We start from the raw sequence: 21,918 nt of genomic DNA on the forward strand, positions 1-21,918 counted from the left end.
TAAGAGTGAGAGACGCCTTGTGGTTCCATTGCAACGTGTAACAAAGTCGCTCTTCAGATTATTCATATTCTCAGTAGTGGAAAGCGCTTCCACCAGATATTAGATATATTCTCCAAATATCACAAACATAGCTGTCTTTTGTTCCAAATTGCATATAGACATTTAATATGTACAGTTTTACCATAGATATACCATAGACGTAGTACATATTAATATTCATTTTAAATTATTTGTATTTTTTTGTATAAAAAGGCTTTCGAATATAAAGTTAATTTCACCATACCGTGTGATATCCTAAAATAATCTATGTTGTAAAATATTTACTAACTTTTTACAGTACTTCATGTCCGTATTAATTTCAAAATGAGTTAATTCAATGTGGACTTTTATTTTGAAACATTTTGTCACCGGCATCTCGTCTCATTATCTACACGAACCAACAGAGTGAAAGCACAGGACAACACTACAGATGCACAAATTGTGTCACGCTCCATAATTTGAGTCAGATGTAATTTTTTTTGGCGAAACACGATTTTAGTTGAAGCTTTTCAGTCATGTCACTGTTATCTTGAAATTCAAACAATAAATGTTGTGTTTATCAGGGACTCAATTTTTAGCAGAACATAACCGAAAACCGGAACAAAGTGATTTTCAATTGTTCCAGATTGAAAATATTATTTTTAAATGCTGGTAACTGGTTATAACCGGTTAATTTTGTTCTGATAATTTTTTCATGGAGCCAATAATCACAGTATTTATCACAGTACATTTTTGGAACTACACCACTTCATGTTGCCCAAAAAAATTAAACATGTGCTTTGATCCTGAAGGAAATCGCTGCATCACACATTTCTTTGCCCGTTGTGGATGTCGCATTCTCTGAATGAAGACCTTTTTATCAACATGTATAATTACAAAATGTACAAGCATGGTTTATCCAGATACAAGGGAAACATTATAAGAGGTAAAAAAAAAAGCAAATTTCTCGGTTGTTTCCAAGTCTTCACTGAATTACTGTTAGATATGATGCATTAATACAGATTTGATGCTGTCGGGTTTTAACTGAGAAGCAGATCTGTAATAAAAATTATACTTAACTGTTAATTAACTGTTTGTTGTGATTTCTGTGATGATAAATCCACCACACAGAAGAAAAATAATATTATTACTTATTTTTCCTTATTTTGGCGAGGCAAGTGGCTAATTTTGGGCTTGTTTTTCCAAACCATGTAGCTTGTTTCACTTGCAAGATCTGGCAACATTGCAATTAGTATTTTACCCACCCCTTATAGCGCAGAGTACTGTCATTTTAAAAAGAATGTTATTAACCATTCTTTTATTTTGTTCTAACCGGTAAATATTTGGAAAGGAGGCTGTGGAACTTCTGAACCATTTTTGCTCAGAATGAACCGAAATGAAAAACGTTTAATTTTTAGTCCCTGGTATTTATACTCTTTAATTGTGCGTGTGACAGATTGCTGTAGCTGGTCGTTCAAACAGAGTGGGGTATTGCGCACTCTCTCTCCAAATTATAACACAAAAAAAAAGCTAAAATGGACCTCTGAGGGTATGCTGAAAGATACGGTGCAACTTACAGAAATGTGTTTTCTCTCATGTAATCACCCAGTCTGTTAATGTTGAAATGACAACAGAGAAAATAAATAGGAAATATCTCGAGCCCTGGAGCAGCACTCATGGGATCAGAAGGCATATGTACACTGAATGTACACGTGAAAACAGCATGTCCCCTCTATTCTCTGCTATATGCGAGGCATGAAAGGTTTTCATTCTTAAGGTTTTTATTCAACCTTACGAACCAAGGAGGGAAATGTTCAAACAATAAAACAATATTACCTTGGGTATTGTAATTTAAGACCTTTTAATACTTTTAATGGCCTTATTTTTCACCGAATTCATTTAATACCTTTTAATGGCTTTATTTTTAGCCAAATTAATTTAATACCTTTTAATACTTTTTAATGACCCTTTTATACCCTGTATTAAGCTTGAGAAAAACATGTTTAATTCATCCTATATTCACAGTCAGGGGGTAAATTGTCAATTAAATACACTGAGATTGTTCTTATAATGTTTAAAATTGCATCTCAAGAATAGAATGTATGGGTTGTTATGAAATAACTGCATTTTTGAAAGGTCAAAGCCTCTCGACCTATGCTTGTACTGGTGAACAAATTTTATCCAGCTATCTTGTTAGAAAATGCCAACACTGAGTGATTGATTTTATTGTCAATTTTGTTTCTTAAGCCATGGCATTGTTTGCCAATAACAGCAATGAAAAATGACTGACATGCAGCATCGGAATAGAAAAAAAGCCTGATTTTGTTTGTGCATTGGTTTCCTTTGTATTTGCATTTGTATTGTCCTTCTACACTATGCTTGCACATTTGTATATATTTTTGTTTACCGGACCCTATGCTAATTAATTCCTGCATTTTTATAAATATATATATATATATATATATATATATATATATATATATATATATATATATATATATATATATATATATATATATATTTAAGGCTTCATTAACAATTGATGGACATATCATATTAAGCCCACAACAGAGTAGCCCACTGTGGGTGATGTAATGTTGCAGACACTTGGAGAACTGTGTCTTTCAAAAGTAATTACTCAAGAGCACCTACTTTCATCTGGCCACAAAGAAACTCCTACCTTACAAAATATGTCTTGAAATTACATGGGTGTCACAGCAACAACTAAAGGAAAGCAAAGTGAAAGCGCTGTGAATACTTTCCAGATGCACTGTATTTCACATATGTGGAGATTGCTTCAATTGTCAATTCAAATTGGATTAGCCCCATTTAAAACTACGAAAAATGACTATGCAAATGAACGCACACCTAGAATTAGTACAATTCTACTCCATGGCTTAGCAAATGCAAACAACAGTTAGATAATTAAATATATTATGAGGTGGAATAATTGTTTATTTTGATTATTTTTAATAATAAATGCAATTGTTTATTAAATATTGGTGTCTTAACAAAAAACAAAAAGTAACTAACAAAAAAAACTAACGCTACAAACTTAGGCCATGTCCACACTAATACGTTTTCATTTGAAAATGCATCTTTATCTCTATGTGGCCTTTCGTCCAACATTTTTGACAGCCAAAACAGAGCTTTTAGAAAATGCTCTCTCAAGTGGATACATTTAAAAATGTCGTCTTTGCATTGCAGTGTAGACACGGGAAATATCTGAAAGTTATTATGTATTTGTTGTCATGTGATCCATTCAACCAAAAACAATCAAAATGGCAGCCCATATTATAGTGGCGTTGTTGTGCCTGATATTCAGTTTTATAGCATTTTTTAAAGATAAAGGTTATTTTGTACAGCCTTCATATCTTCAAAGGCGATGGGCAGTTTACTCAGAATTGCTGTCTGGCAACGGAACACGACAACAATTAAATTTCAAACCGTACACAGAACGGCAATTTTTTGCATGCGCAGTATAAGCGTTTTCATATGTGTGGACAAGAACCCTTTATAAAATGCTTGAAAACGGCAGTGTGGACAGAGAGCGTTCAGAAAACGAAAACACAGTTTTCATATTTATCCAGATTAATGTGTAAATAGCCTTACTGCATTTTCCAGTAGCATGAATAATTATACATACAGTGCTTTTGGAAATTATTCAGACCCCTTCATATTTTTTCACATTTTATGTTGCAGACTTATGCTAAAATGCCTTAAATGATAAAAAATGATCAATCTACACTCCATACCCCATAATGACAAAGCAAAAAACAGATTTTTTTATCACTTAGAAAATGTATTAAACTGAAATATCACATTGGCATAAGTATACAGACCCTTAACTCAGAACGTAGTTTAAGCACCTTTGGCAGCGATTACAGTCTCAAGTCTTTTTGGGCATGATGCGACAAGCTTTTCACACCTGAATTTCTACCATTCTTCTCTGTAGATCCTCTCAAGATCTGTCAGGTTAGATGGGGACCGTCGGTGAACAGCCATTTTCATGTCTCTGCAAATATTTTCGATTGGGTTCAAGTCTGGCCTCTGGCTGGGCCTCTCAAGGACATTCACAGAGTTGTCCCTAAGCCACTCTTGCATTGTCTCCGCTGTGCGCTTAAGAGTCATTATACTGTTGGAAGGCACGGCTGTTGTCCATTATAGGGCCGAGGACCAAGCTCTCTCTCTCTCCTCTCTCTCACTCCCACTGCCGCTCTGTGTTGGCCTTTCCCTCTCTTTTTTTTAATGTTTTGGTTAATTTGGCACGATCGCCGTTACGGGGTGTAGGTGCCAAATTTTTTTGGTTTCCCTCCCCTTGTCCCCTCCATCATCCAGGTAGACAGGTTATTATGACCTGCCAGCAGATGGGGCGTTAGGCACACCCCTCCCCATGGAAAGAGGGCTCCCCGGCCTGAGAGAATGAGGGCGGAATCTGACAGGGTGGAGCACGGGGCCGGGTCTTGATGCTACACACCTGGCCCCTAATCAGGCTAATCAAGCCTCAGAGAGGGATAAAGGCTGACTGGAGACTGTAGTGGGACAGGGAGAGAGATTTACGGGCAGCTGTCCGACACCTTTGTGTGTTTGTCTTTTTGTTTAGTTCTTCATTATACTATTATTTATATCGTTCTTGCCTCATGTCACTCATGTTTATCAATCTGTTTGCTATTAACCAGCTATAGTTTGTCAGTGCAGTAAGTAATGTAGCAGACTGAAATGTAAACATCAGAATTTTTTTTGCAGATCAGCAGACAACGGTGCGGTTGTGGATTGTGTCAGTTGAGTGTTGATTTCACGCTATGTTGTTGCCTAATTGGTGAGATGCAATGCTGGTCTATCTTTTACTCTCCGTGACAACGAGCTTATAGCTAACTAGCTAACCACGTTGCTACTTTCATTGCTTGTCAGCTGAGTGGAAGCTAATGTGTAAAGATGTATTCACCAAACTGTTTTGTTCAGATTTCAGTTTGGTACCCCCTTCAACCGAACATTTCCAGTCATTGCATTTTTAAAATGTAATATTTAAAAGTCTGGTTTTCCACAGTTGAAAGTGTACCCTGAACTTGTATAGCAGAATACGGTGTAACACAGCTGCCTCTGTTTATCTCTTGACAGGTGTAAATTCTTTTTGTTTTACAACCTGCCCCTAATTGACTGGCAGTATTAAAATAGTCAGCATTTGACTGATACTAAACAGTACTAATTATGTTTATTTAGCTATTTATTTTATTTTAATTTATTCTTTATTTTAATGGTCAGCAACTGACTGATACTGAACATCCATTACTGATGTTTATTAAGCTATTTATTGTATTTTTATGTATTCTTTATTTTCTCAGTGTTCCTTTTTAGAATTTGTTGACAATGTATAAAAATAATATCAAAATATCTGTTTAAGAAAGCAGCCTTCTGAGTACCTTTGCATTGCCATATCGGTGCAGAGTCGGTGAACAATCCACATAGAAAAGGTCTGTTTTCATTCCAGCTCAAACATTATCTACATCGACCACCATATCGGTAATCTGTGAATTTCCCCCTCTAAAATCGGTATCTGTCTCAAAAATCTTATATTGGTCGGGCTCTAGTAGTTAGCTACTTTTTATTAGTAGTTTGTAGTGTAGCTAACCTAAAACATTGGCTTGACTATAGTTTCAAAACTTTAAATAATAAATAGCTTGTGGCTAAGTACAGTTTCAAAAAGCTTTCCAAGCACTAAGCTTAGTCCAATTAACTGGCTCCATTTGCTTCTGTGTGACAAATTGTGAGTAATTACACGATACACAAAGAATTTATACAAAAATACTCATATTTACTTGTCACTTGTGTTTGGACAAATTTGCTATTTAAATAAATACACGACAGCTCCGATCTATTCTCAACATACTCTAAATTTCCCCAGTGTCCAGCACCTTTTAACATTCTGTACACGTGACCTCAAGCACTGATGAAACCTGCAGAAACAATCTAAATCCTGTGAGTGACACTTCAGCCACACTCACTGAGCAGTTTAATCTCTAGGATCAGACTCAAATCTGAAAGCGCAGCTATGGGTGTTCTGGTGGGTTTAGAGGCAGTGGCACCAAAGCTGGATGAGCACCCTCCCACCTCACCCCCTTTCTTACCATCAACACATGCTGGACTGGCTCTGGTAGTGCCGGCAATCTGGCCCTTCCTGCAGGCACACCTGGCTGTCTGTCGGGCAATGGTCCTCCTTGGCTGACTGCTGTCCCTGTCCAGGGTCACGATTTCACATGTACCTGCCACCAACTGACCTGAATATAGGACATAGAGTTAAAACAAACATCAACTGGGCTTGCCAATACCACAAGGATTAAAATATATTAAGAAAGAAAAAAATGTGAGTGGTGTTTGACTGAGAAAATATTGCTGCACAATGCTAGGATGTTGTGGGTGGTTGCCAGGGTGTTTCTATGCGTTGTAGCTTAGGTGTTGTTCTAGGTGATTGCAAGGGTGTATCTAGAATGTCCTAGGTGTTTGCAAGGGTGTAGCTAGGTTGTTCTGGGTGGTTGTAAGGGTATAGAATTGTAGCTAGGGTGTTCTGAGTGGAAGTAAGGGTGTAGGGTTGTAGCTAGGGTGGTTTTAAGGGTGTGGGATTGTAGCTAGGATGATCTGGGTTGTTGTAAGGGTTTAGGGTTGTAACTAGGGTGTTCCGGGTGGTTGAAAGGATGTAGAGTTGTAGCTAGGGTATTCTGGGTGGTTGTGAGGGTGTATGGTTATAGCTAAGGTGTTCTAGGTGGTTGTAAGGGTGTAGGGTTAGAGCTAGGGTCTTCTGAATGGTTGCTAGGGTGTTGCTAAGTGTTATTTACAAAGGCGTTCTGAGTTATTGAAAGTGTGTTGCTATGTAGTTGCTAGGGTGTTCTTGGTGGTTGTAAGAGTGTATGGTTGTAGCTAGGGTCTTCTGAGTGGTTACTACGGTGTTGCTAAGTGTTATTTACAAAGGCATTCTGAGTTATTTAAAGTTTGTTGCTATGTAGTTGCTAGAGTGTTTTGGGAGGTTGTAAAGGTGCAGAGTTGAAGCTAGGGTGTTCTAGGTGGTTGTATGGAAGTACGGTTGTAGCTAGGGTCTTCTGGGTGGTTAATAGGGTGTTGCTAAATGGTTACTTACTAAGGTGTACTGATTTATTTAAAGTGTGTTGCTGTGTAGTTGCTAGGGTTTTCTGGCTGTTTGTAAGGGTGTATAATTGTAGCTAGTGTGTTCTGAGTGGATGAAGGGTGTAGGGTTGTAGCTAGGGTGATCTGGGTTGTTCTAAGGGTGTAAGGTTGTAATTAGGATATTCTGGGTGTAAGAGTGTAGGGTTGTAGCTAGGGTGTTCTGGGTTGATGTAAGGGTGTGGGGTTGTAGCTAGAGTGTTCTGGGTTGTTGTAAGGATGAGGGGTTGTAGCTAGCGTCTTCTGAGTGGTTGCTAGGGTGTTGCTAAGTATTATTTACTAAGGCTTTCTGAGTTATTTAAAGTGTGTTGCTATGTAGTTGCTAGGGTGTTCTGGGTGGTTGTAAAGGTGCAGAGTGAAAGCTATGGTGTTCTAGGTGGTTGTAAGTGTGCATTGTTGTAGCTAGGATCTTCTGGGTGGTTGCTAGGGTGTTGCTAAATGGTTACTTACTAAGATGTTTTGAGTTATTTCAAATGTGTTGCTGTGCAGTTGCTATGGTTCTGGGTGGTTGTAATGGTATTGGGTTATAGCTAGGGTGTTCTGGGTTGATGTAAGGGTTTCGGGTTGTAGCTAGGGTGTTCTGGGTGGTTGTAAGGGTGTAGGGTTGTAGCTAGGATATTCTGGGTGGTTTAAGGGTGTAGAGTTGAAGCTATGGTGTTCTGGGTGGTTCAAAGGGTGTAGGGTTGTGACTAGGGTGTTCTTGGTGGTTGTAAGTGTGTAGGGTTGTGGCTAGGGTATTCTGGGTGGTTGTAAGTGGGTAGGGTTTTAGCTAGGGTGTTCTGGGTTGTTGTAAGGGTGAAGAGTTTTAGCTAGGGTGTTCTGGGTGGTTCTAAGATTGTACGGTTGTGGCTAGGGTGTTCTGGGTTGTTGTAAGTGTGTCAGGTTGTAGCTAGGGTGTTCTGGTTGCTGTAAGGGTGAAGGATTGTAGCTAGTGTGTTCTGGGTAGTTATAAGGGTGCAATGATGTAGCTAGGGTGTTCTTAGTGGTTATAAGTGTATGTGGCTAGGGTGTTCCGGATGGTTGTGAGGGTGTAGGGTTGTAGCTAGGGTATTCTGGGTGGTTGTAAGTATGTAGGGTTTTAGCTAGGATGTTCTGTGTGGTTGTGAGTATTTAGAGTTTTAGCTAGGATGTTCTGTGTGGTTGTAAGAGTGTAGAGTTGTAGCTAGGTTGTTCTGGGTGGTTGTAAGGGTGTAGGGTTGTAACTGACTTCTGGGTGGTTGCTAGGGTGTTACTAAGTGTTTACTTACTAAGGTTTTCAGAGTTATTTAAAGTGTGTTGCTATGTAGTTGCTAGGGTGTTCTGGGTGATTGTTAGGGTGTATAGTTGTTGCTATGGTCTTCTGGGTGGTTGCTAGGGTGTTGCTAATGGTTTCTTATTAATGTGTTCTGAGTTATTTTGGTAACTGAGTGGTTACCTTCCTACTGAGTGGTGTGTTGAGCACCACAGTACTTTATGTTTGAAGCTTCAACAGAATAAATGGATTTCTATGGTGCTGAGCTGTTAAGTTTTCCACTAAAATTGTAGACTGAGGCATCACCCTTGTCAGCAGACTGAGGGGGACCAAGTTCTGCTGAACATGCACACTGCAGCCATTGTTCAATGTTCCTCTTATCCTGCACCTGCATAAACAGTAATCTACATACACAGCCTCATCAAGCCAGCACAATACGCTGGATACGGACCTGTGATAGTGAAGCAAGCAACCTCCTGACAGAGTGGTTATTTTAAATTATGATTAATCCCGCTTTTGTACTGAGATGCCTCTGCCCACCCCCAACAGAAATGGTTTATGTGTATAATTAGGTTATCCTTTGCCAAGCTTTCAACAGGCAGTCGGTCACAATCATCATAATCACTTTGTTATTGCCAACAGGACAAACGCATATAAATCTAAACACTTCTGCTGGTATTAAAGACTATAAAAAAATAACTGGGTTCATGACATAGGCATATGTGTGTGTATATATATATATATATATATATATATATATATATATAATATGCAGTTGGAGGCCAGGGCAACACCTTGAACACTTCATTATGTTTCTCAAACAATTCCCGAACAATGTGTGCAGTGTGGCAGGGTGCATTATCCCAGTTAAATGGCACACATGATGTAAAACAGGACTCATCGGACCAGGCCAATTTCTGTCCAATTCTGACGCTCACATGCCCATTGGAGGAGCTTTGTAAAATGAATCCTTTAAACTGTGACTACATTGCAGATAATAGGGCTGCTCGATTATGGCAAAAATCATAATCACGATTATTTTGGTCAATATTCGATTATAGTTGATTATTTAACACGATTACTCATTGACTTTGGAAACATCATGTATTTTTGTAACTTTTTAAAAAGTATTTTTAACAGCAGATTTCCTTGAACTTGAAATGTAAACTGCACTGTGTAGGTGAGGAGGCTATTGTCATGATAATTATTTTGTTACGTATGGTAGTCAAATAAAGTAAAGCCTCCATCACCATCATTTACAGCAGAGGTGCTCACACTTCTATGGAATGAGATCTACATTTTTATCATGTTATTGCAGAAAGATCTACCATGTACAGTAAAGGCTATACATTATCACTTTCAACAGCAGAATAAGAATATTTACTTTCTAATAAGTGACACAGGCCTAGGCATCACAAATACATATATACAGCTGGTTATTTTTTTGTTTTTGGTGTTTTAATCAGTCTGCTTGTCTTGTCGGGCAAGTAAAATTCTGTTTTATCTGCCCCTTCAAAAATCTGCTTGTCCCGGACAACAGGGGCGTGTCTAGGGGGAGGCTGGGGGAGGCAGTGCCTCCCCTAGGATAAGCTCTGCCTCCCCTGAGAATTTGAGAAATAATCTGTCCATCTGATCAGAGGCGGCAGCAGCCGATTTTGCCGGGGATTCAGCCCCGAATGTTTTGAGTGTAGCCCCGAATGTATTTTGAATAGTTGACTGACAAATATGAAACCGGACAAAAACCCCGAAATCATAAGTTGCCTTATTTCATTGTGTTTTGGCTTTGCACATACTGCAAACAGCCTGTAAAAATAGACATAGGCATAATCTAGCCTATAGAATAAGTTCCTTTGCTGTCGGTAGCCTATGGGCGACTCCGTTTCTTCCTCTCTGTTGAATATGCAGCAGGTAGAGGAGGAGCTTGCACAGTCGTTGACATCAACTAACGTTACTTAGTAGCGAGTTAATGGCAATTAGCAGGAAAGACAGCAAAAATTAAGCAAATGAGGCTTTGGGGATTTTTCCGAAAGAAGTCAGTGGGTAAGAATTCACATTTGTTTTTGTCCTTAAAGTCTTAAGATCATCATCTAGCTGGCTTTCACCAACAGTAGGCTAAACCTCAAGAGTTGTAGCCTCTAACCTCCTTATTTAGATTGAAGCAACTTGGTAGCTCCGAGTTAATGCAGTCGCCTCTCACGCCAGAGACCGCGGTTCGAGCCCTGTTCGGAGTGTACTTTTCTTGTTTATCAGGTGTTGTTTTCGCTAAGGATAAGCATTAACATAAAATGTATGTGTGACTTGTTTTGTGATATTAGTTTGTAGGAAATATACACTTTGATTTGATTAAATGGTTTTGTAAAGTGTAGCAAAGATAAGCAGCAGCAGCTGTGCCAGAATCAGGCATGGAAACTGGTAACCATTATTCAGTCACTTTACTTTAGAGAAAGTTAAAAGTGAAACATTGTTTATCCCAATGATCCTAATGATCCTAATGAAAGGATTTTGACAGATGAATTATTCTCATAGAGATGATGAGAATTATATACAGTTCGATGCCATGGTGTGTCAATGAACTTTGACTAAAGTTATTCATGTATTGCTTTAACTTAGGATCTTATACATCATTTTGACTATTTATGTCAAAAAATATAAATTATTTATATTCAATATTTTTTTTACCTCACTTTACTCACTATAATATAACTCTGTGATGACTTTATGTTAATGTACATGAAAATTCAAGAATCATGATAGATCTAAGGGCAATCCCACTGATCTGCTCTTTCCAATACATTTTCTTCAATGGTATTGGTCTACAATTTGACATATGTAGCACTTGATGAATTAGTTGTTTGAAGCTGATTTGCAATAAGTTATGTGCTGTATCTGTTCTTTTGCATCACAGATGATTCAGGGAGGAGAGAGGATGTTGAGGATAGTACTAGAGTGGAAGATTTAGGAACTGTAGAAACAGGCCCAGCAAGAGCAAAACTCAAAGAATACCCTCTCACCAGCATTGGACTACAGGGAAGTGGTTGCTAGTGTGAAAATAAAATTGTCTGGGCTAAGCCCTGGATGTCCTTCAATGCTGGAAACGCCTCTGCATCTGATGATAAATTACAATTTAAAAGTGGATTGTTTTGTGCATATTTTTCCATCGCTAGCAGATGAGTGAGGTCTGACACAACAAAAATCCAGTTTAAGCCCTAAAGATATGCACTAAAACAGATTGTGTGTAGTATAGCTAAATTTCAATTGTTTATGTTGCCCCCCAAACATGATATCCTAGTAACCCCTCTGCCGGACAAACTTTAATATCGAGATCTGATTAAATATTGTATTTTTCTTCTGCAGTATAGCTCTTAAAGTAAATGTAAGTTGTTTTAAATTTGTTTTAGATATTATTTTGAAAAAAAGCCAGTAAAGACTAATCAAAAATGTATTTTGTTCTAGTGTAATGGGCTAAGACTACATTCTCTCACCTTTATGCTCACTTTGATTCCTCTTTAACTCACAAAAAACAAACTTTCTCTTCCTAGTAGAGCTGCGTATCGATAATTTTCTTCATGATAAGATACACACAGTGAATGTGACACATATATTATGATTCACTAAGTCGCGAGCATCACATTATATTCTAGCTGCAGCAATCACGCATGAATGATGAGTGTCCCCGCACCAGTGTGTGCATCAGCCGGGAGAAGATTCAATCACTTCCCCGGTCACTTCACGCAACACATAATACACTGACCGCACAGAGAAATGCCAGTTTCTGAGTTTATTTTCATAACCCACTTCCTTATTATTTGATCTTTAATAAAGGATGCTTTAAAGGTAAAATGCCAGGTTGTTTCATTGCTAAACAGAATGCAGCACAATAATCGTTTTATCTCTATCTTGTTTTCATAATCGTTGGAAGCCAAAATCGGAATTGAAAATAAAATTGTATTAATCAACCAGCCCTAGCAGATAAGAGAAATTTACTACAGAAAAAGCCTTATGGTGCCCAAAAGAAGTGTTACTACTTAGTATTACTACTATATTTGTAAACTGTACTACTATTTTATTGCCTGGCAACTGGACCCTATTTGTACTGTTCTGTAATATTTACATGCTATATGAACCTGTATGTCTATAGTATATGATGGATTATTACATCTTCTCATCTTGATACAGTTACCAGCTGGATTATTGACATGTAAAAATAATTGCATGTATGTATGTTTATCCAGCACAAGTTTGATCTATAGTGTGTGAAACTGTTAAACTGATCAAATATGTATGAGCGCCAACACAAACAATAATGGATGGCGCTTCCACTGCCAAAGACAAGCCATCAATACAAAGCTAGTGAATGGTAAAAGCACACCCAAGCTGGTCTACAAATACATAAATATATTTCCAAAAAAAAAAAGTTTTTGGGCAGAGCTGAAAATCCATTTGCTTCAGGCAGCAAGCAAAAAACAGCCATAACTTTCTGAGGCACATGAAGTCTCTCTCTCTCTATCTATCTCTCTCAGATTAATCAGGATGGAAAGCACCTTTTAGTACACCCTATATTTCAGTCTGAGTTTAAAGCTGAGAAAAAAAATTCCGGAGCTTGTCGGAACTGCCAAAAAATGTGAAGAGAAGTTCTCCAGATGACCCTGTTGCAAGCTTCACTTGACTTATACAACGAGCAAATTTTCAATACGATCTATTTTTGGCAACTGAGTTGCTGGAGCGCTTCAGTGATTATTGGAACATTTTCAAGAGGTGATTTGATTTTTCTCTCCCTCTGTCTGTTTTTACTCTCTTTTCCAGACATAATTTTTCATTGTCTCCCCCTCTCTCGCGAAATCAAATATCAGCATGCCTCAGTGTTACAAAACTCACAAGGCATCGCTCTACTGTCTGTTTCAATATGTGTGTGTCTGTTCTAATATGTGTGTGTCTGTTCTTTCTGTCTTTAAAAGACTTGCATTTGAATAATGCCTTGAATAAAGTGAAATTGTTGACATTGACAGGGCAGATATTTCATGATTACATCATCACACAATATAATTCTAAAGTGACTCGCAGGAAATGAGACCAATGATGTGGGTGGAATTGGGCTGGGTGATATAGCTATCTGTTATCTAACAGTTATACTGTATCCTGATACCTTTTAACTTGCTGATGATATTTCACATACTGTATATATAATGAGTATATATCTCAAAATGTTTTAATTGTGCATTCTGAATAGGCAAAAAAACAAATTGTGGAAAATCAGAGGAACCATATTTTTAACCACATAGCCATTGTTGCTTTAACTGATCACACAGGAAATCAACATGTTGCTTCCGAATGTTCATGTACCCTGAAATCGACCACAATCATGTGCAACGCAGGCTATCTCCAAGACAACCAGGAAGTAATTGCGTTCACATAAACAATGCTGAGCGTGATTTTGTATGTGTCAGGATGTCTGTGTCTCCCTGTTTGTCTGTGGTCTGTTCCGGTAGCATGGCAGCTCTTCCCACTGATTACTTCTCACCAGCACTTCATCATCTCATCACCAGTCTGCTCTACTTAAACCCGGAGATCTCAGTCATTTATCGTCAGATTTTTCAGTCTACTAGAGTGGTACTAATGCTAAGGCCAACTAAGATTCTAGTAACTCTACTAACCTCGTTCAGAATTTGTTTTTGTTCTCATCTGTGTTTTCCTGTGCTTCCGATTCACTATCCTACCAGTCAACCTGTATTCAACCACTTACCTCTTCAGTCACCTTCAGATCTGCTCTCCATCAAGCCTGCAATGCCAAACTATCCAGCAGACTGCTCCACTCTGACATTACCTCCTGCTTGCCCAGCCCTCAGCCTCCAGCAACAGAACAACCAACTGTCTGTTCATCATTCATCCCCCTCTATGTTCAGCTTTTGGGTTCTAACCATTGTTTTGCATAACAGTATGGTTAAAATAAAATATGCATTCCAGTTGACTGATTTGCAGCATTTACAACTAAAAATACAACTTGCTTTTTTTGCACCACCTTGTGGACATTTCAGCTCAACAACACTCCCATCTTTGCCCACTGGGGGCAGTGGTTTGAATTTCGGTAGGCACAGACATATTTCAGCAGCAGAACTTTCACCAAACTGAAGAATGATATTGCATTTTTCATTCAGAATGAACCAGTATAACAATACATATAAGGTAAAAAAAAACTACATTTACCTAGTACATGAAAAATGCAGAGATTTTGTGAACATTTTTGAGCGATGACGCAGTTTCCACCTAGTATTACAGTTTTTACCAACTGCTTACACACAAAATCTTTTCATGTCACACGATTTTTGAAATCTCTCCCTCAAAGTGCAAAACTACATGCCAAATCTTCAAAACCATAAGCTATTTCTCAGCCTTTGACTCAGTTTTCAATTGCATAAAACACTTTTTTCAAAACACTACACACAATTCTCTACCTAAAACACAAAGATCTATCAGGAAGTGACTTGCTTTCCTTTTCCAAACACAACCAATCAAAATGCTACACTTATTCACCAGGTCACACAGACACACTCCTCACACGTGCAAACACTAATTGCTTAACTGATCACTAACCAATCACTGCTTTACTTTAGTATAGATAGGTCAAAGGTCAGATTACCTGTTTTGAACAATGGATGCTAACAATGAACAGAGAGCAAGAGGAGGAGGACGAGGAGGAGGAGGAGGAGGAAGAAGAAGAAGAAGAAGAAGAGGAGGAGGAGGAAGAAGAAGAGGAGGAGGAGGAGGAAGAAGAAGAGGAGGAGGAGGAGGAGGAAGAAGAGGAGGAGGAGGAGGAGGAGGAGGAAGAGGAAGAGGAGGAGGAGGAAGATGAAGATGAAGAGGAGGAAGAGGACGAGGGCAAATAAGAGAAGGAAGGAGAGCCATCTCTGATGAGATTAGGGCAACACTTGTTGATCATGTAATCAACCACGGTTTGACCATGAGAGAGGCTGGACTGAGAGTCCAGCCCAACTTGAGTCGATTTACAGTGGTGTCCATAATTCGAACCTTCAGAAATGAGAACAGGTATGCAACTATCTAATGACTATTTTAGCATTATAGTAATGTACTGTAAAATACGTATGACTGCATAGTATTGCATAAACATTTGTAACTCTAAGCCAGCCATTTACTGCACTGCATTGAATGAATGAGGTTGGTTATCATGCTGTACTACATTTTTTTTTTTGTAAATGATTTACAGTTCCTATGCTGAACACATTCTGTTTGAATTCTGTACAGAGTGGAAAGGCAAAGACATCATGGAGGACGAGGATGCTTGTTTACATATGTACTGCAATTATAAATATGGTTTTGGCCAACAATGCAATTAGGATTCGAGAGATAAGAGAGCATATCTTGAATAATGACACCATATTCAACAACATCAATGCTGTAAGCCTGTCGACCATACAACGCATCCTCCAACGGCACCAAGTGACGATGAAACAACTTTACAAGGTGCCATTTGAGAGAAACTCTGACAGAGTCAAGAATCTGCGACATGACTTTGTAGAGGTATGTATGCAACACTACTTCCAGTTCTTCAGACATACCATATTTACTCATCTGTATATAATTTTGTCTGTTACAGAGAGTATTGGAGATGGATGCCCATGTAATTCGCCACAAATTTATTTATGTGGATGAGGTTGGCTTCAACCTCACCAAAACCAGGCGCCGTGGACGAAATGTAATAGGACAGAGGGCAATTACCAATGTCCCTGGACAGCGTGGGGGTAATATAACCATGTGTGCTGCCATCACTCAAAACGGGGTCCTCCATCACAATGCCACACTGGGTCCGTACAACACCGGCCATATACTCACTTTTCTGGATGCAATTCACACAATGCTTGTCCCTGATCCAGATCAGGAGCCTGCTAGATTTGTGGTTGTGTGGGACAATGTTAGTTTTCACCGGGCTGTTCTGGTCCAAAACTGGTTTGCCACCCATCCACAATTTGCAGTTTTGTACCTACCTCCATATTCACCTTTTCTAAATCCCATAGAGGAATTCTTCTCAGCCTGGCGCTGGAAAGTGTATGATTGCCAACCCTATGCCCGCATGCCGCTTCTCCAGGCAATGGAGGACGCATGTGGGGACATAGAGGTTGCCTCTGTCCAAGGTTGGATACGCCATGCTAGGAGATACTTCTCTCGATGTTTGGCAAGAGAAAACGTATCTTGTGATGTGGACGCAGTATTGTGGCCAGACCCAGCTCGGAGAAGAGATGAAGCTTCGCACTGGGGACTGCACCCCCCTCCCCTGCCAATTCCTGGACCGGGACCCCACACACAATTTACTGTATTCTACTGTAAAGAATATACTTTTGGTTTACGTAAATGTTTATAGTTTTGTTGTATGCTAATGTATACAACAGTAATGTTTGGCCTAATAAATATTTTCTGTTTCTACATTGCATTGGCGTTTCCGGTGTAATTGTTACCCCTCTCAACAGATTACTTTCACTGTAGAACATTTTATTGAAATGTAGATATAAGCCTATGAAAGACCAAATAGCTTTAAATTTAGAACAGCAGTGTTTACATGGTATATCCAAAAATTTATTATTATGAAAGAAGTGTTTGCCATTTGATGCAAATGCTTCATTCTGACATGTGTTTATGGCATTTTGAATGCAGTGTTGCATTTTGAAGGAGATGTGAGGCATTTTGCATTTTGTGTGTGCAGTTTTGAGAATTGTGTGTAGAGTTTTGAAAAAAGAAGACTTAGTTTTGAAAATGTGTGTAAGCAGTTAGTAAAAACTGTAAGATGCGTTTCGGGTGATCCGATCACATGTGGTCAGCCCTAAATACATGTCTAAAGGGGGTCTAAAAAGTTTTGTGATCGGATCACAGAAACCACATACAATATAAAAAATGCATGTGACCACATTGCATTTGATGTGTAAACACTAATCCGTCCTATATGCGTCCCGACAGCAGTGAAGTGCCACCCTTCACCTTACAATCAACCGTTGCACTAAAATAAGTTTAAACTTTGCCGGTTATGAGTGGATTTAAAAGGAAATAACCTTCCAACTGGAAAAACACCCCTACAGCATGATGCTACCACCATGCTTCACCGTTGGGATGGTATTGCGCAGGTGATAAGGGGTGCCTGGTTTCCTCCAGACATGACACTTGGAATTGAGGCCAAACAGTTCAATCTTCATTTCATCAGACAAGAGAATCTTGTTTCTCACAGTCTGAGAGTCCTTTAAGTGCTTTTTTGCAAATTCCAAGTGAGCTTTCATGTGTCTTGCACTGAGAAGAGGCTTCGACTGGCCACTCTGCCATAAAGCCCAGATCAGTGGAGTGTTGCAGTGATGGTTGTCCTACTGCAAGTTTCTTCACACATGATCTCTGGAGCTCAACCAGAGTGACCATAAGGTTCTTGGTCACCTCTCTTACCAAGGCCCTTCTCCCCCGATTGCTTAGTTTGGCCTGGCGGCCAGCTCTAGGAAGAGTCTTGGTTGTTCCAAACTTCATCCATTTAAGAATTACTGAGGCCACAGTGCAAACTGGTGTGATCTGCATTCGTGCTGCTGTTTACCTGTGGACTGAAGCAGTTGTCATAATGAACCAGCTGCTCAAATAGTCTTTTCAGGGTCAAAACATATTTATTTTTATATGTTACAAACATTCAAACAAACACTAAATAAAAGTTTAAAGCCGTTACCATCAGAGTGCACTGTTGAAAGTGGAAGGGCTATGTTTTTAGAACCTTCTATGCTTCTATTGTGAACTCATAGTCTCATGTTGCATTGCATGTAAACAATATGGCAGCATGCATAGCCGGCAAGCAAGTTTGCGATCGCATCTTATCTATCATAATCAATCATTATAAACATCTAAAATTAATACATTTGTTAATACAAGTTATCAAAAAATATGTTTTTTGCTTTGTCATTATGGGGTATGGATTGTAGATTGTTGTGAAAATAAAATTATTTAAAGCTTTGTAGCCAGCAATCTGGCATACCAGGCATTTTCCCGGTGGGCCGACGCACTTTGGGACACACTGGTCAGCGGGAGAACCGAGCGGGCCGGTGGTGCGTCAGCGAAATGTATTGAATGGGCTGCGATAAGGAAAAATGTGCCACCGCGTTATGCAGAATGGACCACAAAATGCCGCCGCGATATGCAGAAAAAGATATCGAACAACAACTCAACAACTTTTGGGCCAGTTGCCATGTAAAATCCCAGGCCGATTTCTCTTTCCCAGTCCAGACCTGATTGTAGCATAAGGCTGCAACATAACAAAAAATGAAGGGTTCTGAATACTTTCTGAATGCAATGTATATATATATATATATTCAAAAATATGTTTCATTAAAAGAAAATTACTTAATCTGACTAAATTTACAAGAAAAATTAGGTTACACCAGCAAAATTAATGTTTATTAATTAAATCAAGTAGAAATAAATCCTTGAGATAACAACTGCAGGTTACCCCCTTTTTGAGGGTATATTGCAAGAAAAATTATCAGAAATCTTAGATATTCATTATAACAGCCATCCCATGGACAATTCTCATTATGAAAGTAGCACTGAATTGAACAGTGTATTTGTCTGCTTTTTGTCTCTGTCAAAAAAGACTGACTTGACGAAGTTACTGTATATTATTTCTTGTCCTCTCATGTTTGACAACATCCACCTGCTCTATCTCTTTCTCAACAGTGCCCTAGAGGTGAGCCCATTCCAAGCTGGAGGAAAAAGCCTCACCATTCATCTCCAACTTCAGCCCCAAATAGGCTGTAATGACTGGGCTGTGATATACGCCGGAGAGAGAGGCCATAGAGCCATTCATGAAGCCTAATCAGCATGCCGGGAGCAAAGTCTTATAAAGTACTCTGCAGTGACTGAATGCAGAATGCACCCCTCCTTTAATCTCTCACACATTCACTCGGCCTTGCTGTAGTTTTACAACAAACCTAACAACGTCCTTGTCTGCTGTTTTCCGACACCTTATCTTTCCTGTTAAAATAAATAAATAGCTAAAACCAGCCTTACCTAGTTCACGAGAGGGCTGAGGTCACGCGGTCTCTCGTGTGACGTATTGGCGTTGGCATGTTCATGCGAGAAGTGACACATGCATGACACACCCAGAAGTGCCGTGCTGTTTATAACTGAGTAGGAGGAGAGCTGTACAGACCGAACGCTGTAAACAAATCGAAGCAAATTTAAACAATGTCAGAAGATTTTCATTTAAGAGAAGAGGAGTTTTTGCATGTCATATTTATTTGAACCTGAGTACTCTGACCAGGAGCACAGGGAGCTGGACCAACAAGCCTCATAAAGAGCTTGGGAGACATGGTGGTGCACATGTAGGCAATGCCAGGCAATGCCAACAGAGGTAGAGAGTGTCTGCTGCAACGAATGGAACATTGCCATGCCATCGCTGGAAAGAACTTGTGACCTCAGCCCTCTCGTGAATGCGCATACTGCTGCTTACCAGACACAAAGATTTATAGTTATAAAAGTTATATGCACCAAAAGCGATCGTATTGCTTTGTAAGTCATTCATTTCACCACTAGGGTCACATGGATGATGTTAATACTGATTGTCTGTGCTTTTTGGAGCATCAAAAATCGTGTTATCGTCCACATCAATTTAAAGGACCTACTTAGCTTAAGTATTTGTTTTTTTTAAATGTGTTCTGTTGAAGAAATGAAGTCCTATACATCTGGGATGGCATGAGGGTGAGTAAATGATGAGAGAATTTACATTTTTGGGTGTATTTTTATTTTATTAGGGAATTTGTGTAGTTGTCAATGGGCGTGATTAATTGCGTAAAAGCACCACTTTTTCAAGACCAACTTAGAGTGCTTTTGGCTGTATTTTGCAGCAGATTTGTCCTTTTTTTCCTTTTTACCTCACATGAATAAACAACCATTTGAGTGTATTAGTGTTGGGAAAATTCAGAGGAAAAAACAATTAAACGCAGAATATAAAAATCTGTTATTACTAAAGCAACTTACAGTGGGTTCACCCCAAGACAAGCCATTAGGACATCATTAACCCTGCAAGAATGCAAGTCAACACATTGCTAATGATTGCAAGGTTAAAACCCTCTGATAAGCTTCAGAATGGTTCTTATTATTCTAAACTGCCTTTAAGTGCCGCATCTTAGACAAAGATCTGTTTAAATAGCCCCACTGACAATGAAATGTCTGATTCATCTCCAACCTCTGTGAACTCTCTTCCCAGGATCTCCTGTATACTTCAGTGCATACTCAAGTGCATGCATTTTAGGGATGAAAGAGCTGCCAACCATGCATCTCAGAGATGGAAAGTTGCTGCCTATGCTGATCTAAAATTCAAAAGCTATCCTTTACAGGCAGTCAAAAAAGTGATGGAGTGAAAAGGGAGTCTATCATCAGGGGAGACATGCTGGACTCCACCAGCGCTCCACTACGCTCTCAGCCTTCATTCTCATGCCAAGATTGTTCACTTCAATTTTAAAATGGAAGGCTTTATGCTGCGGTTATTGCATTACAATATGAGTCAATTGGCCACAGATGGTCAATTGGCTATAGGATGTTTTCATTAAGAAATAGCGGCAATAACAAAATCAAATTCAAAAATAGATAATGCTTCCGGACAGAGAAAATTTTTGATGAGACATTTAGGATATAGTTTGAAGACGGACAATGTGCTATAGAGCAAATCTGTTATAAATGCCACCTAGACTGAGCCCAAAACCACAGGAAGTCAAGTCCAAATCAGAGTCCAAAAAGCTGGATCTGAGATATGGCAGAGTGGGGGGTGACTGATCGGGGTGAGCTGGGGACAGGGCTAAGACAAACGTTAGCTGTGAATTGCAAACGGCTTTGTTTAATTAAGTAAATATTTAGTCTACATGTGCAGTGCATTTCAGTGGATGTACACTGCTCTGTTGACACAATCATAGTACACACGGGGCTATTAAGATGCACTGATGTTATCAGCTCTCAGAACTGCATGCAATATGTGAGCAGTACACACAAACAACATCTCAGTTAATCAATAGTTCAGTCTGCTTATACCATGAATTGAGAACAGCACATTTTGCTGCTGCCTTATCCAGTAAGCTAGTTAATTTTCCTCCTTAGATTACACATTTAATATATGAAAACATCACCAACATCTCCCGAACCGCTGCCTCGTCATTATTTTCTTCTGTGTGCAAATCAGTGCAATAATGTGTGTAAGTTTGTCTTTCATGTTGTTTGTTGGCTTCTTATCACGAATAAACTCTCCCGTTGCTATGTGCGTGGGTTTGTGAAAGAATTTCGGTATCGTAGTTTAATTCGGGCACAAATGGTAATGTGTTTGATACAGCTGGTCTGCAAAAAGTCGTGTTTGTGCACTTGACTTTAGTGTGTGAACTTAACTCGCATCTTTGTTTCCACATCTGTCTTTGGCATGCACCACTACACTGCCATGATTTAAACTAAACTCAGAATCGATTCTGATTCTTTTGAGAATCGAT

The 21,918-nt window shown here is 39.1% G+C and overlaps 1 protein-coding gene across 4 annotated transcripts in view; it reads right to left on the reverse strand.

Moving 5' to 3' along the window:
* Positions 1–21,918, reverse strand: part of LOC127638435 (chemokine-like protein TAFA-5) — an 87,222-nt gene that overhangs the window by 41,610 nt on the left and 23,694 nt on the right. For all 4 annotated transcript variants that reach the window (XR_007969866.1, XM_052119960.1, XM_052119961.1 and 1 more), the window contains exon 2: positions 6,144–6,293. Coding sequence is in view for 3 of the 4 variants with exons in the window: in XM_052119960.1 (XP_051975920.1) it covers positions 6,144–6,293 (150 nt within the window). In the remaining variant the exon portion in view is untranslated. The remainder of the gene's footprint in view (positions 1–6,143; positions 6,294–21,918) is intronic.

The sequence above is a fragment of the Xyrauchen texanus genome, chromosome 46 (genome assembly GCF_025860055.1).
Source record: "Xyrauchen texanus isolate HMW12.3.18 chromosome 46, RBS_HiC_50CHRs, whole genome shotgun sequence".
Taxonomy (NCBI): Eukaryota; Metazoa; Chordata; class Actinopteri; order Cypriniformes; family Catostomidae; genus Xyrauchen; species Xyrauchen texanus.